This window comes from Peromyscus leucopus, chromosome 2 (assembly GCF_004664715.2).
Source record: "Peromyscus leucopus breed LL Stock chromosome 2, UCI_PerLeu_2.1, whole genome shotgun sequence".
Taxonomy (NCBI): Eukaryota; Metazoa; Chordata; class Mammalia; order Rodentia; family Cricetidae; genus Peromyscus; species Peromyscus leucopus.
Window position 1 is genome coordinate 109,954,860 of NC_051064.1, and position 16,670 is coordinate 109,971,529.

Sequence of the window (16,670 nt, forward strand, 5' to 3'; positions counted from 1 at the left end):
CCGCGGCGCCAGCAGGGTGCTCCCGTCCAGGCCGGAGCCCCTCACGCCGCCGCCCCACCCCAACGCCAGGGCTCGCCCTCCGCTCCCCCGGCCGGCGCACGAGCGGGCAGCGGCTCACGGAGGAGGCGCAGCGGGACTGGCGCGGCCGCGCTGACAGGCGTCCCTCCCGGCCTCCAGGCCCGCCCCCGCGCGCCGATTGGCCGCCGCGGCCGTCCGTCGCGGGGCGTGGACGCCCGCCGCGCTCCTGCCGGGGCAGCCACGTTCGGTTGAGCTCCAAGTAGACCAGCGGCGGCGGCGGCGGCAGCGGCAGCGGTGCTGGAGGCGCAGAGGGCGGCGCAGGCGGAGCCGGTCGGCGGGCGCGCGGGCCACGAGCGAGCGAGCGAGCGAGCTGCAGGCTTCGGGCGGGCGGCGGCACAGCTCAGGCCGAGCCGGCGCGGGAGGAGTTCCAAGGCGATGGGGCCGCGGCCGGGGCTGACGCTTTGACAGCTGGAAAGAGCGCGGAGCCAGCGCCGGGGAGGGAGGGAGCGCGGCGAGCGGAGCGCGAGCGAGCGGGCGATCGCCGGGAGGGGGCCGGGAGCAGGGCAGCTCGGGAGACCGGACGGTAGCGGCGGCGGCGGCGGCGGCGGCGGGCTCGGCGCCCTCTTCTCTGCAAGCCATGTTTGCCAAAGGCAAAGGCTCGGCGGTGCCCTCGGACGGGCAGGCTCGGGAAAAGTAAGCCTTCTCGCGAGTGGGGCCGCGCCGCGGGCGGCGGGAGGCAGGTGGGCGCGGGGGTCGCGCTGCCTTGGGCTCCCGGTCTCTGCCCCGCGCCGGCGGCGGCGGCGGCGGCGTGGAGAGCCCATTGTTGGGCGCCGGCGGAGGCTGGGGCACCCTGAAGGGGCGGCGGGGCAGCGGCGGGCGAGGGTAGTTGGTAAGCGCGCGGCGGAGCTGGCGCGGGGGCCCGCGACGAGGGTGGGCGAGGTCCCACCGTGAGCCGGTGCGCTCGGCCGGCTGGGCGCGGGGCCCCCACTTTGCCCACCGAGTGCGGGCAGGGGGCGCGTGGCTTTCTGCAGCCCCGAAGGCTCCTTTTGTCCGCCCGCGGCGTGAGGAGTGCGTGCCGGGGGCTTTGTTCGCCCGGGAGCGCTCTGCTCTCCCTTCCCAGCCAGCGGCCTTGCCGCTAGCCCGGTGCGCTCCGGGGCGCCGGGTTGGGCTGGGCAGGCGGCGCCGGCCTGGCCCCAGGCTTGGGGGGACAGTTGTTTGTGGGGGGAGATGCAGAGGGCGGCGCTTTGCTGCCCTCTCCAGAGCGCACCAAGTACCCGGACTGGGGTCGAGTCTGCCCGGACCCCGAAGCTGGGCTTACGGCAGCGAGCTAAAGTGGGCTGGGAAGAGGCGAGTGGCTTAGGGCTCTTGTGGCTTTCGAGTTTGCGAGACCTATGTGGGTTTGGTCCCAGTGCCACTTGGAAGTTCAAGTTTGGGGACCGTTTTCCAGCTCCCGCGGCTTTGGGCAGTTTGTCTGTGGTACCACCCACTAGCTGTTCTGACCCGGATCCTGGCGGGGGTGATAGGTCCTCGGCTCTTGTCATGGCCACAATGGGGTGGCATAGACCGGGCTCAGAGTCGACTGGCCAGGTCCAGAGCGAGCTTCAGTGTGATCTGACCCTTTCCTCTCTCTCTCTCCCTCTCTCTGCCCCTGCTCACTTTCCAGGTTAGCTTTATACGTCTACGAATATTTACTGCACGTAGGAGCACAGAAATCTGCACAGACCTTCTTATCAGAGGTGAGTGGGACTCCTCAGCATCCAGTTTCTTGACACCCCCCTCCTCCCCACTATTCTTAGAGCCTTTGTTTTCAGGAGCAGCCACTGTGGCCACCATTTTGAATTTTTATCACCTTTTGGCATTTATTGTTAGTTGGTCTGAACAGCCTTTTGGCTGGGGAAGGCCCTGCGGCCCCCTCCTTTCTGCCCCTCTAAGCTGCCTCTGCCCCCTCTTTTCTAGATTCGATGGGAGAAAAACATCACGCTGGGCGAGCCTCCTGGGTTTCTGCACTCGTGGTGGTGGTAAGTTTGGGTGATAGTTTTGTGTGTGTTTTGTTCTGCGCCTCGGGTCCCAGTGAACAAAGACGGGGTCTGGAGGAGGCCCCTCTCCCCTTAGCCTCTGCTTTCCGCCGAGCGGGGGCACCTCTGGGTGCTCTCATCGGCTTTGCCGGGGAAGAACCTGCAGAAGAGGCTGCTGCCTGAAGTTTTTGCTGGTGTTTCTCCGCCTGTGGGGAACTGACTCAATTTTGTTATGCCAGGGTAGAGGAGCCCTGTTACTTTTCCGTCTCACTCTGGGGCACTAGGCAGGGGGCTCGGAAAGAGTTAGGAGGGTTTTTTTGTCAATCCTGCATGCTGCTTTAATTAGCGGAGTGGGGGCAGGGCGGGTGGAGGGGACACCAGGTCTGTTCTGCAAACTGGCCTGACCCTCATGTTTTCTTCCGTGAACGCCAAACCTTAAGAGACATCCACTGGGCCTTTTCCAGGGACCCTGAGAAAAAGCAAGAAGGCCTGCACTTCCTGTAGAGACACTGATTCAGACTGACTGGACCTTCCTTTCCTCTGCCTCCCCACCCCCCAGCATCCCTGCAACCACAAAGCCTTATTTTACCAAGAACCTTAACCAGCCAGAGGTGGCCTGGCGGGATGCCTGCAGCTTGTGGGGTGGGGGCTGGCTCTCCTTATCTGTGACCCTCTCTCCAGGCCCAAGCAGCCCTGTGGTCTTTTCTGCAGGCAGGAGAGAAGCTTAGGGTCCAAGCCTGAAGCAAGTTGTCATGAGTGTGTGCCCTGGGTGTTTTGTGGGACTGACTGTGGAGTCTTTCACGTTCTATTGAAAAAGGAACAGGAGGCAGGCTGATTTTGGTACAGTTGAGGCAATGCAGTGTTCGGCTGTTAACATTTACCTGAGTGCCAGCTCGGGTTACTGTTTCAAGTCCCTTTGAACAGCGAGAGGATGAAGTGTCTGTTCTAACTTGTGCAGAGAAAATGAGTTTTTAATGACTTCTGCCAACCTCCTAACTGCCTGGTCGGAGGAGGAGGAGGAGGCAGCTGGTGTGGCGCAAGGATTCCACCTGCGGGAGTGGGTGATAGGTTGGCTGTGGCTGGTGGTGGAGGTGAGTGTGTAGATGGGATTGGCAGGTCTGGTGGCCTTGGATCTTGTAGAAACTTGGGCTTGTGAGCGAACGTTATTTTGAAGGTGCTGGGGATTGGGCGGCTTGAAGTCTTGGCTGTGCGTGGTGCTCCAGGGGGCCGTTGTGGAGGAGGGAAGAATGGTCCCCCAGCCTCCCTCTGCAGCTGGGCACGGCCTGGTTTTCCGGTTGCTCCTGGAGTCTCTCCTTGTTCCAGGAATGGAGGGCCGGTTGTACTGGGGCTCAGGTTGTGGCGGCTGTGAGTAGTGGTCGTCTGGTTTGTTAGAATTTCCCTGCTGTGTGCGGCTTGACACTGAAGCAGTGTTGGCTGTGTACTGGGCCCCGAGGAGGCAGAGGATCAGATGGGGTGGGGTGGGTTTTGTTATGGGCACACCTTGAGGGTGGTGCTTGTCCATGACAGTGGAGCTCGCTGCTGCGATGATGGGTCTAGACGGATTGTGGTCTACACCACAAGTCAGGTCAGACCTCAGAGCCGGGGTCCACTGTGCCTTCCAAGCCGGTTCTGGCTGGGCCTCGGTCCTGGTGTAGAGGTTGTCTAAGGATGGCCCTGTGTCTGCATAACTCTCTGTAGCCAGCACGTGACTTGTGTTTCTGTTCTTGGGAATGTGGAGTGTTGGAGGGACCGTATAGAATTAGAGTCTGAGCGTTGTGCCCTGTCCCCGATTCTGTACTGGACGGGCGCCGTCTGAAGAGGCCCAGTGAGAGGGGCTAAGAAGCTTGGTTGTCATGACCCCCTCCCCCTTTGGCTCACAGACAGGTGTTCTTGGGTGGGTGGGTGTGTAAGCTGTGGGATTAAGGACCCATAAGGTTCCCTTCGTTACCCGAGTCACCCAGATTTCCGTGCAGGTGAATCATGGTTGGGCCCTGACTTTGACCACTGGACCTTTTTGCAATATGCTGCAGCCATTTTGGTTTGGGGTGGTGTGAAGGACACAGATGGGACGTGCAGAAGCTCCTTCCAGGTTCCTATGTGGGCACCCATGGGCGGGTTGTGCTGACCTTTCCAAGCCCGAGTGTCTGCTAACCACAAGCAGTGCCACTGATGTGAGGCACCCAGTGGAGAGGAGGTGCTTGGATGGCGGCTGTGAACAGAGGCAAACAGGAGAGGTTGGATCCACTTGTCTTAGGGGCTGGGTTTGTCCAGCGAGTGCTATGAGGATGGCTGGTGTGGGAGACCTGCTGCGCGGTGTCTCCTGTACCCCGCCATTGTATACACAAGTAATAATTAGTAACCTGATCTCACTTTGTTTTTCTATTTGCAGTGTATTTTGGGACCTTTACTGTGCAGCCCCTGAAAGGAGAGACACTTGTGAACATTCAAGTGAAGCAAAAGCCTTTCATGATTATGTGAGTAACAAATTTTTAATCCTGGCAATAATTACGGGGTTGGATGGCTCTAACTTCTTTAGTATCAAAAGCAAGTGCACAGCCAACTGGCAAGTCTTTATTTCCTCCTTGCCTTCCCTCCCGCTCTCCTGCCCACCTGCCTTTCTGCTGCCTGCCTCCCTGGACCCTCCTCCCCCGATGTGTTAAGTTGGGGAGCGGTAGTCATCACCTCGCAGTTATATGGAAGAGGTGGATACCTATCTGGAGAACGAAATGGTGTTTGAAGACTCGGGGTCATGTGGGGTTTAGTTGAGAGCTAACTGGGAGGGGACTGAGCCTGGTTGGTGTTAGATTAAGAAAAAGTGACCACAACCAAAAAGACAGAAAGTAATCGTGAAACTTGTGTTCTGGACTCTAAGGGTTGGCTGAGCAGCAGTTCTGTGGAATGGACTTTAGCTCTGTTTTCCAGAGAGCAGTCTTTCAGTGTGTATATGTGCACACACAGTGTGGGGTATATATGTCACACCCAGTGTGGGGTGTATATATCACACCCAGTGTGGGGTGTATATGTGCACACAGTGTGGGGTGTATACATCACACCCAGTGTGGGGTGTATATGTGCACACAGTGTGGGGTGTATACATCACACCCAGTGTGGGGTGTATATGTGCACACAGTGTGGGGTGTATATGCACACAGTGGGGTGTATATGTCACACCCAGTATAGGGTGTATATGTGTACACATTGTGGTGTGTATATGCACACAGTGGGGTGTATATGTCACACCCAGTATAGGGTGTATATGCACACAGTGGGGTGTGTATGTGTACACAGTGTGGTGTGTATATGCACACAATGGGGTGTATATGTCACACCCAGTATAGGGTGTATATGTGCACACAGTATGGGGTGTATATGTGCACACAGTATGGGGTGTATATGTGTACACAGTGTGGTGTGTATATGCACACAGTGGGGGGTATATGTCACACCCAGTATAGGGTGTATATGTGCACACAGTGTGGTGTGTGTATATGCACACAGTGGGGTGTATATGTGTATCACACCCAGTATAGGGTGTATATGTGCACACACTGGGGAGCTCCTGCTGCTCTGCTCAGGTGATGGGTACTATAAAGTGTTAAGTTCACTCACTATCCTTTGCCCGAATACTCTTTCAAATTACATTTATTTGTGTGCATGTGTGTGTACACACATTTGAGTTGGGTGTGTGTGACATGTAGCATGGGGATGGAGGTCAGAGGACAACTTGTAGGACTCAGTTCTTTCTCTCCACCATGTAGGGCCCAAGGATCAAGCCCAGACCCTCAGGTTTTGTGGCAGGCACTGTCTTACGCCAGTCTTGCCAACCCACAAGGGGCTCAGGGCAGGGATGGGACACAGATGTCTTGTGCTGTAGTTCAGGTTGGCCTTGAATTTTTAACACTCCTGCCTCATTCTCCCGAGTGCTGGGATTACAGCCACCATGGCCAGCTCAGATTTTCCCTTTGCAAGTAGTCAATATTACCAGGCTGTAGGGTCTTCTTTCTACCTGGATAAATTAAGGTCCATGAAATCATTACAGAGAAGGTGTCTGTGATGTTCATGATCCATGGCTATTCTGGTTTTTTTGTTTGTTTGTTTTAATTTTAAATGCACACACACTGTATCAACCTGGGCTGGGTTGGCCATACTTTTTGGTCTGATGAAATAGGTGTTGAGGATCCGTCAGGTTAGGAAGGCTGGAGTGAGGAAAGGGAGGAAGTACCTGGATGTCTTCTGCCTCTTCCAGTTTTCACTTCCAGTAGGTGCTGCACATCGAGTGTGTACACATGTTTGTGGCACACGTGCATGTACACAGTAGGTGATCTGTTTGCACTTGTTTGGTAGGAACGGTCCTCACATTCTAGGTATGGGAACTGGTGAGCAGCATCAGGTCCCGTCTTCTTGGACAGGTCATTTACCTCCTCTCTCTGCATGCCGATTTTGAAACTGGTTTAGGAGACCAAATCCCATCTGCGTGAGTTTCATAGGTGGTCAGTTTCAATGCCATGGCTGTTGTCATGGTGAAAATGGAGCCTGTAACAGGAGTCCGAGCCTGAGCTCACTGGCTTTCTGAATGGTTAGTGTGATGGGATTTTGTCTGTGGCTGAAGAGTGAATGCCCCTGGAATAGAGTGCTCAGGAATGTGACCAGTTCATGTGTCCGCTCCAGGGTTGAGAAAGAGAAGCTGGTAAGTGGTACTTCTAGCCCGGTCAACTTTGAGTTGTTCAAGGGAGAGGTGACTGTTTCTTCGCATGTAAGGATGTGGTTCTGGGAGGATAAGTGGTGATGATGGCCGTAGGGCCGAACTTCCCGAGTTGGGGCTTGCCAGAGGCCAGCCGAGTGGTCCAGCAGCCAGTGAACTTGATCTTCCCTTTCTACCTTGCACAAACTTTGGTCCCCCTTACCCCCCCCCCCCCCAAATAACTACAAATAGTCAAACCTGTGTTGCTAGTCTCTACCTGCATTGCAGATGGTTTCATTTTAGAGAGGAAGGCAGGACAGGATTACCTGTTTCAAAATCCCTTGTCTCCATGCCAGGAATGAAAGTCAGGACCCTGCATGTGCCAAGCAAGTGCTCTGTCACTGAGTTACACCTTCTAGTTCTTCAAGCCAGTCTTTGATAGGCATTTATGCTCTTTAGCAGGAAATCATAGACGCTAATGGTTTTTTTTTTTTTTTTTTTTAACAAAGTTAACTAGTTTGCTTATTCCTTTATTTATTTACTTAGAGACAGAGTTTCACTGTGTATCCCTTACAGTCCTGGGGTTCACGAGCCCTGCCTCCTCAGTGCTGAGATGAAAGGCATGCACCACTGCACCCACCTGTTTATTTATTTATGATATGCATGTGTGCCTGCATGCATTACTGTGTGCCACACCCATAAAGGTGCCCCAAGGGACAGAGGGTATCAGATTGACTGGAATTACAGGTGGTTGTGAGCCTCCTGAGGTGGGTGCTTGGAACTGAACTCAGGTCCTCTGCAAAGCAATAAATGCTCTTAAATGCTGAGCTGACTCTCCAGCCTGAAGATAATGATTTTTAGTCAGCTTTGGTGTGCTAGTAAGTAGCGTTGAGATTCTCTCCAGCAATTTGTGGTTTGGTCTTGCATCTTGAAGCAAGATGGCAGCGGTAGGAATGCCAGGGACTGTTAAGGAAGGGCAGTAGAACCCTGCAGATCGCTGAGGTTGGCGTGACATTTACAAGATGCTGCTAAGAGATGAGGTCATACTAGTTGGGGGCCCATGATTCATAGGTTTGCAGCTCAAGTCGTTTTTTCCTTAAATTGGGATCAATTTGATGTGTCCTGTGATCTGAGTTAAGTCACAAGGGAGATGGAATAATGTGATTGAATGGAGATATTTCTTTTTACCACCCCCCCGCCCCAGACAGGGTCTTACTCTGTAGGTCTGACTGGCCTAGACCTTGCTATATAGATCTGGTTGGCCTTGAACTTAGATCTGCCTGCTGCCTCTTGAGTGCTGGGATTAAAGGTGTGCCCCACCATGTCCTGCTTTATAAGTGGAAACTTTGAAGTAATTATAATAAAATTATATTATGTGTACTTATAATACTACATGAAGGATAACTAGTTTCTCTATTCTGCGTCTCATTGGGTTAGCCTGAGTGCTGGGGATTGAACTCAGGTGTGTCAAGTGCTCTTACCTGCTAAGCCATCTTTCTTGGCTCCCAGTGACTCCTTCTGGTCTTCCCCTTGGCTAGAATGTAGTTTCCTCAAATCCTACCTGTCTGTCTGTGAGACTGGATTTCACTGTGTTACAATTCTTGATTCTCCTGCCTCGGCTTCCTGAGTAGTGGGAGTTATAGGCGTCAGCCATCATGCCCACAGCCCTCGAGGACACTACGATCAGTGTCTGCATTTGGTGATGATTCCACCTCAGTGTCTCTCAAAGTCACCTGTGCACTATGGCAGCACTTGCCATGTGTCGGGCGGGGTGCTCAGTACTACACTTGCTCATTTACTCTGCTGGTGACCCCGGTAGAGGGAGCACGCTGCGGCTCCATCTTGTAGACGAAGAAACAGAGGCACAGAGGTTAATCACGGTGGGAGAGTTAGAATGTGCACACAGCTCACGGCGAACACCAGAGTCCATGCTTCTGACATTGTCTGGCACAGGCCCACAGCAGGCATTACTTGCTTGCATGATCCTGGCTAACTTTTTAGATTTGCTTTTCTGGCTATAGCTCAGTGGTTTTCTTGTTTTGTTTTGTTTTTTAAACTGTGGCATAGGCTGGGAGCTGTTTATCTCTCCTAGCTCCCCTAAGGCCATACACATAGTAAGCACACACTGATGGGATAAAGGAGTGAGATTAGGGGAGGAACACAGGTGGTTTTTGGGGAGGGGACCTGGACCAGGAAAGCTGGTAGATTATTGGGAGATGTTCTTGAGATGACAAGTTCTGTGGGTCATCTTGAGCACGCGGCAGTTTTAATGTCCGTTAGGTAGCTCTTAGACTTTGTACAACATGAAGCAGAGTGCTCACTGGCCCTGGGTGGTGTGCCACGGAGAGTCAGAGATTCTCAAAGTATGGGAAAAGGGTCTGGGGGTACCTATTGCCCGCTTGGCAGGGAGGAGGCCCCGCGGCTCAAATAGAAGGTGTGGGCCTTGGCTCCTGTACAGAGTGATACTGTCATCTTGACAGGCCATCTCCCCCCAAGAGAGGCAGGGTCAGGGGTTGGGTGATCGTGAAGGGCCCTCCCAGGTCGAGGCCAGATGTGCGGATCCTGGAATGAACCAGGTGACTCAACAGGGAGGGGGTTGAGACTGTCCTGATTTGGTGGGTTTTTATTTGAGTCACTGTCTACTTCCTGGCCCACACCTGGTGGCTTGGGTTTTCCTGGCTCACTTAGAAGCCTGAAAACCCTGACATTTGCCCCGTGTGTGGAGTGCTAGGGGTTTTGTGTTTAGAGCGGATTTTTCTGAGAATGGGTTTACCCTACGTCAGGAATACCTGGGGTCCCAGGAGGTGTGGCTGGGTCCCCGAGTGATTTCTGTGCTCTTCTCCCCTGGCTAAGTAGCGCCTCTTAGAGTGATGAGGAAAGCCCACAAGACCCCACTGGGGCTCCCTCTGGGCTTTCTCTTGACAGGCTGGTCTATTCTTGTCCTTTGTAAATGGACACAGGCATTTATGTGTCTCTGGTGCCTAATCAGACCCACAGTGGTCCTCTTCCTCCTGTGACAGCTCCTGTGTCTTCCTTCTGGTAGCAAGAGCAGAGCAGCGTAGTTAGCCCCACAGTGGCCCTCAGGCTGCTAGAGAATGCCACCAAGTGTGTCTGCCTGGCTTCGTGCGGTACACTTTCAGAAGTACGACTGTGGTTGGTCCTTGTCGCTGCCTTTTTGGTTGGGTTTTATTATTAACTCGTACTCCCATTTTAGAGATGAAGCCATGGCCGGGCGTTTTGGTTGTAAGCCTAGGGGGTGTGGAGCTGAGGCTAAAGTTGCCAGTCTTTTGAGTTCTACCTCTCAGTGTTGATTGTACTCTCCTGGTGCAGGCGCCCTGAGAAGTGGGAGGTGTTTGCCTTTGACCAGAGTGTGCCTGGTACCCAGTCTGTGGCTCTAGCTGTCCTGGGAAGAAATGACTTAAAGAGAATTAAACAAAACCCCTGTAAGGAGAACTGCCTAGTCACAGGCCAGGTGAGGCCGGACCCATGGAAGGGGTCTCTCGTGGTGAAGTGGCTCTTTGCTTTTGCCAGAAGTAAAATGATAAAAGCTGCGGACTTTTCTCTCCAGAAAATTTCATGGGTCCTCATAAAGGAGACTTTGTTCGTGATTTTAGGAGATTCGTGGATTATTGCTCCAAAAAGCCTAGACCCCTATTTCTTGCAGTGAAGAACTTGGGCAATATAGTGGACATGCAGATCTGTGACCCTGGCCAGCTTCCCCTGCTTGGCTCGTTGTCCCTGTCTGAAGACCTGGTCCCCTTTCAGTGTGCGCCCCCGCCCCCCGTCTTGGGCGGAGGTGGGTAGCAGAAGGGGAAAGTGCCTGAGTCGTGGGCGTGGACAGCAGCTGAGGTATTTGTGGCCAGGTGGCCGGGGTCCAGTGTCCTTGGTGGGTTTGAAATAGCCAAGTGATATTTGAGAGGGCTCTCCTTGGATACACGGAGCTGAGGTTCCTACTGGACAGGGAGTGTCGATGCCTGCCAGGGCCCGCTAGCCAGACGGGCATGAGAGGGTGGCAGTGGGTGCCTTGCAGCTGGGCTCTGAGGAGTTGGAGGCGTGCTCGCCTCTGTGATAAGCCAGCCTAGCTATCTGGCCAGAGGTCCTGGCAGGTTCAAGGCTTGCCTTTGGCTTTGACCCTTGGCACCTTTGTGTGGCCGATTGAAAACAACAAAATATACACAGCCGTTCCTCCCCCCTGCCCCCAAGCTTATAGTTCGTATTGAGTCCCTCCTGGGCTCCTACCCTGTCTTCTGGAGTTCCTCTTGCCCCCAGAGGCTGCCAGACTCCTCTGTTAGTAGCTAATTAAACATTAAATGAGGAGCTGGAATTGCATTTTGCCAGAACCCAGGCAATGTGGCCACCGTAATGGGTTTCAAGTGGCAGCAAGACCCCAAATTGCAAATCCTTGCCCTTTATTTAAGGCGGGAGGTGGAGGGGGGGGGGACAGTGGGGACCCAAACAAAGTTGTTGGCAGTGGTCACTTCATTTGAACTCCCAGACCAGCAGTGTGCAGCAGCCTTTTGCATAATGCCGTCTTTGTTAGCTAAGCATTTGCAAACTTGGACTGAGAGTTAGCTCTGTGCCAGCCAACACTTGAAGAGTGCTGGGAGACACCCAGTTCTATGTCCCTTAGGTCAGCTCTGTTTTGTAAGGGAGGAGGGCTCTCCAGTGGGCACTGTGTGGCTGGACCCTCGTCTTCCGTCCGAGTGTGTATTTAACCCTTAAGAGAAGTGGCGGGAGTGGGGGGGGGGGGGTAGGGTGGGAGGGGAGGTGCCTGAGGTCTGTCAGCTAAGATAGCAGAAATGTTACGCTGGCTGTAGTCTTTGTAACAGTGTCTGAGGGTTTCAAGTATTTAGCAAAATTAATCTTTTTTAGTTCGGTAGTAATTCTGACCACGGCACAAGTGCATTAGGCGATTCACATAAACTTCTTTAATATACGTTGCGGGGAGCTTAGAGCGGTTGTTTGTTTTTGATTTGCTAGGGTAATGGGGTTTTCCATGGCCCTGGTGAGCTGAGTCGCAGGGATGTGTCTTTCCATGGCATGCTTTTCTTTTTCCTGGGCTTGAAGCCTCTGGATTTGGAAGGGTTTGAGCTCTGGCTGGTGCCTTGGACTTGTATCTGACTTCATGGGCACGCTTGCTATTTTCTGTCTGGATGGACTTTGGGTTGTCTGTTACTCCATCTGTAGGCTAGGGGATGGCAGTTCCTGCGGGGCTGTGAGGGTGAAGGGGTGTAATACATATGTATAAGGCAGGCTATCTCCCGGCTAGTGCTGGCCGAGTTTGATTGTCCTTTGTAGTTCTCATGTTTGCTCAGAAAACTCTTTAGCAGCACTGTTTCCAGGGAGAGCAAGTTAGCCCTTACGGAAGGGCCTCCTGTGTACTTGATGGATTCCAGTGATGCCCTTCTCTGCCAGGGCTTCTCGGATGTGTCCCAGGTTCCTTCCCCTCAAGCTGTCTTGTCTCAGTCCCTGCACCTTCACGAGGGGGCAGAGCTGGTGGTCCCGCCACTGCTGGCGCTGATAAAGGCTCCCCTGAGATGTCCCTGCCTCTTATCTGGGTTGGACAGAGTGTTCCTGGACCACGCCTGCCTGAGCAGCCACGGGGCCCAATGGGGAGGCCCAGGGGCCTGTGGGTGGCACTGGCAAGGAGCTGGATCTGAAAGGCAGCCCCATGTGTATGTTAGCTTCGTGGTCCTCCTCACAGTGAAATGTGGACAAGGCCTGTCTTCCTGCTCTCCATTGGGTGGGTGGCCAGAGGAAGGGCAGGAAGGCTGTCCCTGGAGCCTGGTGGTGCTATGTAAATGTGCACAGGGATGACTCGATTAGAAGCCCCTGGGTTAGCGGTCCTGTGCCATCCTTTGTGCTGAGGGCTCCCCGGATTGTCTGCTTCTGTGAAGAGTCTCAGAAGGGGCCGAAGGGCAGGCGAGCCGGTAAAGGGAGGATGCTGAGGAAGCTGCTTCTTGTCACTTTGTATTTCCTGAGGTGAACCCCTAGGTGACCATGGGCCAGGAGCACATGACCCTGTCCACAGTTGCCAGACACCAGCCCTGCTTGCGGGCTGAAGTGCTGCCGATAGCCAGAGTATGATTAGTGCTTACCCAGAGTTGTGTGCAGTCTTCTGAGCTGGGAGAACAGAACATGTCAATAGACACATCAGGGCTGCAGATGGTAGAACTGGGTGTCCCTGGTCATACGCAGGTAAAACAGAAGAAGAAGGGCCAGAGAACACAGATGCACACATCCTTCACATCCCATCTCCAGCAGGTCTCAATTCCACACACCCAAGCAGGAGCCAAGACATTCTCTTTTGCCTTGTACTATCTTGTTGCTTGCTAGCTGTTTGGGCCATGAGCACCTTAATCAACCTGTGTGCCTCAGTCTCCTCAAGCAATAAAGAGATGTTGACGTTACATAGCCCCAGGGTTATCATGTGGAGTAGATGACCTTATATTCACACACACAGTGCGTATACAGTAAGTGCATATTCGTGCCATGCACATTGTAAGCTCTGCATACAAGTATGCTTTTGCTCTTCCCGACCCTGGGACGTCCTGCCTTCTGACAGATGGTGTTCAGTGATTGACGACAGGGGACAGACGCGTCTTCGTGTGAGAGGTGTGTGTCAGCGAGGCCTACCTCTTCATTCACTTGCTCACCTGTTGAGTAGCTATGGGTCCCTGGGGTCTAGGCAGCCACAAGAGATGGGGGTTGAGGCGTCATGTGCACAGCCTCCATGTCAGTCTGTCGGCCTGTGAGAGTGAAATGAACTAGCACGTGGATGCCCCTGACTGGTGCCAGCCTACACTTGGACCCGACCGCCTCTGGCCCTTCCCTGTGGTCCTGCTTGGTGCCTTGGCACCCGGGGAGGTTGTTTCGTTTCCTTGACCACTAGTCCATCCGATAGTCAGTGTTGGTTTAGAGGTGGCAGCCTCCACAGGCCTGCCAGGACCATCCCTTTCTTCCCCTTCCTCCAGGAACTGGGAAACACTCTGACTCACTTGTCACTTGTGGCCAGGAAGGAGAGTTATCAGAGTCAAGGTGGAGTTTCTTCCCTTCCGCCTCTAGACCTCTGAGGGGTGACACTTCATCTTGGCCTCTCCTGCTGCCTCCGATCCTGGGGCTGATTGTAGCATCTTGAATACAGCTAAGGTCAGTGAGCAAGACTCAGTGCCCTGAGAAATGAGACGGATTTGATCCTTGCCCAGGGACTAAGTGTGAAAGACACTTTAATGAAGAGTGACAAGTGGCAGAAAATAGTGAAGCATTGTTTTGTAGTGGGAGTTGTGACCCATTAGTGTGTCTTGAATCAGCTTAGTGAGTGGGTCATGGCTGGCAATTACCAAAAAAATAAAAAAATAAAAAAAAGCAACTACTGTATCACCGAGTGAACATGAGAGCTGCCTCTGGAAACCTCTGGTCAGTGATTCATGAACACACAGAAATGTGTGTGCCCTGCCTTTACCATGTAAAGTTATCCCACTGCAGATCTTGGCCTGAAGTTGGAGAACTCCCAGCCCATGGCGCGCTGAGTGTGAATCTCCATTCCTGCAGGTTGGGGATTCGGGTCCGAAGCTGTGGCTAAGCCTTACTCTCCAGATCTGTAATAAGGAAATGATTTCCACTTTAGGGGGCTGAGGGAGGGTCATTTCCCATCAGCTGCAGGGTTGTCAGGGTGCTTGTTACCTTCTGGGCACTGGGGTCCTTTGATTCTGCAGTTTGCTGTTGTGGTCTTAGTCTGTTAAGCGTGCAAATGACACTCAGCGCGTGTTTGTTGCATGGTGAGGAAATGCATCTCCCACTTGCAGGGAGGGATAGGGTGTGGGCGGGCATGGGAGGAGATGGTCTCACTTCTCAGAGGCAGAGTGCAAAATAAAATGGCTTCTTAAGCACTTGAGCAAGGCCTGTGAGTTTGCCCTGGCTGGCCATGGGCAGCTCCTGCTGCCTGTCTTAGTTGGGGGCATCCTTCCCCCATGGAGAAGATTGTCTGAGCAGGGTGTGTCCAGGGTGTGGCTGTAGGAAGACTACCAAGAAAGGGTCTCAGGGTGTCTTCTGTGACCCAGGTTGGCCCAGCCTCCCCAAATCCTTATCCCCGCTCTTGGTGACAGCTGTTTACACAGTTCTGGGGCAGGCTTTGTGCCCTGTTCTTTTGTTTTAGGGGAAGCTTGCACTTCGCTCCTTTCCCAGTTCTCTTCCTTGGGGTTCCCTGGAGTCTGATATTTCTTTCTCAGTCACAGAAGGCTACTTGAGAGGCTCTGGGGTAATAGCGGACTGGCAGAGTGGTTGGTTGGTGGGCAAGTTTTCCTGGGTGTTGGAAACTGAATGCAGTGTTGAGAGCAGTGCGTGGATTTGGACTAGGATGGCCAGGGTGCAGTTCTGATTCACTGGGGCGAGTCATTGTGTCTTCTGGGTTGCGCTTTGTTCTTCAGTGGGAGACAGACGGTGATCTGAAATCAGGGCTGGCTTTTTTCTACCCCTGGCTTTTTGAGTCATTGTGGTGGTTTGCCCCCCTTCCCTTTACTTTGGGTTTTTTGGGATAAGGTCTTGAGGCTGGCATTAACTCACGATGTAGCCGAGGCTGGCCTTGGACTCGAAGCGTCTAGCTCTGGCCAGCATCCCCAGTCCCGGGATTGCTGGTGTCCACTACCTCTGCTGGCTTGGGGTCTCCTTGAGAATTCTGTTTCCCATTTGAATCGACCATCAGGTGATGGGATACTGTTCAAGAAAGACCTTGAAGTTTCCAGATGGGGAAACTGAGGCTTAGAACAGGATGGTGACTCTGCTGGTTTGTGACTGCAGGTCCCCGGGTGCCTGTGGTAGGCATTGGCTCCAGACACTGTCCACCTACGAGGCTGGCCTGCGTGCCATCCTTTAGGAATCTGGCAGCTTTCTTCCTGAGAGGCCTGTGGCTTTGGCTACCCAGCTTGCGTCAAGGGGGCAGATGCCCAGTGGGCAGGCCTGGTGTCGGGCGTGTGCGCGTGGCTGGTCTTTTCTCACTGGCTTTTAGAAGGCGTCCAGTAGAAAATGTTATACCCTCTCTGGAGGCCCTTCTTTTTGGCAGCGCCCACTGCCAGCTCCTGCTCTGCCTGCCTGCCTGCCTGCCACTTGGGTTACATGAGGCGGTGCTGGCCCAGGCTCCGGGCACTGGTTCTGCTGAGGATCTGCAAGCCACGAGCTGCTTCGAAAGGGATTTTACAACATGACAGGGAATTTCAGCCACCACGTTATCTCCGAATTGGCCAATTGATGGCTTCAGCAGAGCGTTTCGGCAACAGGGAAGCCAATACAATTTGAGTTAGTTGTGATGCCTGCCACTTTAAATACCGTGGTGAATTTCTGTCAGTGAGCTAATGTGTGGAATAGGGAATTGCAGAAAACTTGATCACCAGAGTGCTCCGGTCGATTCTGACCCCAAGCTACAGAAAATGAACTTCAATCTAGTTGACTGTCTCCACATACTTTCTCTGGCATTATTTTGCTGGCAGCATCTTCGTCAAAGGGAGCTAGGTGGAAACCACAGTGTTCACTCATGGCACCCCCTGATTTTAGAGAGAAACGATCCTCGGTGGGTGCTGGAGCCCCTAGACAGTCCCAGATGGCAGTTTCATGATGAGGGACAAATTACTAAATGATGACATTATGGTTTGCTAATAATCCCCTATTTAATGAAGGACACAAATGTTTACTGAGCACTTTATATGGATGCTGACACTCAAGCTTTCATTTATCTATCTATATCTATCTACCTATCTACTTATCTGTATCTATCTATCTATCTATCTATCTATCTATCTATCTATCTATCTATCTATCTATCGACAAGGTCTCACAATGTAGTACTGGTTGGCCTGGGACTTACTATGTAGACCAGGTTGGCCTTGAACTCTTGAATTCAGCCTGCCTCTGCCTCTGGAGTAATAGGATCAAAGGTTTTCGCCACCGTGCCCAGCTGAACAAGT

At 53.3% G+C, this 16,670-nt stretch overlaps 1 protein-coding gene across 4 annotated transcripts in view; it reads left to right on the forward strand.

Annotated features, from left to right (window-relative positions):
- Positions 1–254: 254 nt before the first annotated feature.
- The window catches only part of Ssbp3 (single stranded DNA binding protein 3), a 150,197-nt gene continuing 133,781 nt past the window's right edge, over positions 255–16,670 (forward strand). For 2 of the 4 annotated variants that reach the window (XM_028888126.1, XM_028888145.1), the window contains exons 1-4: positions 255–711; positions 1,682–1,754; positions 1,975–2,036; positions 4,423–4,507. In XM_028888126.1, coding sequence (XP_028743959.1) covers positions 656–711; positions 1,682–1,754; positions 1,975–2,036; positions 4,423–4,507 — 276 coding nt within the window. In that variant the 5' untranslated portion in view covers positions 255–655. The remainder of the gene's footprint in view (positions 712–1,681; positions 1,755–1,974; positions 2,037–4,422; positions 4,508–16,670) is intronic. The other 2 variants (XM_028888118.2, XM_028888136.2) reach the window with 2 other exon arrangements.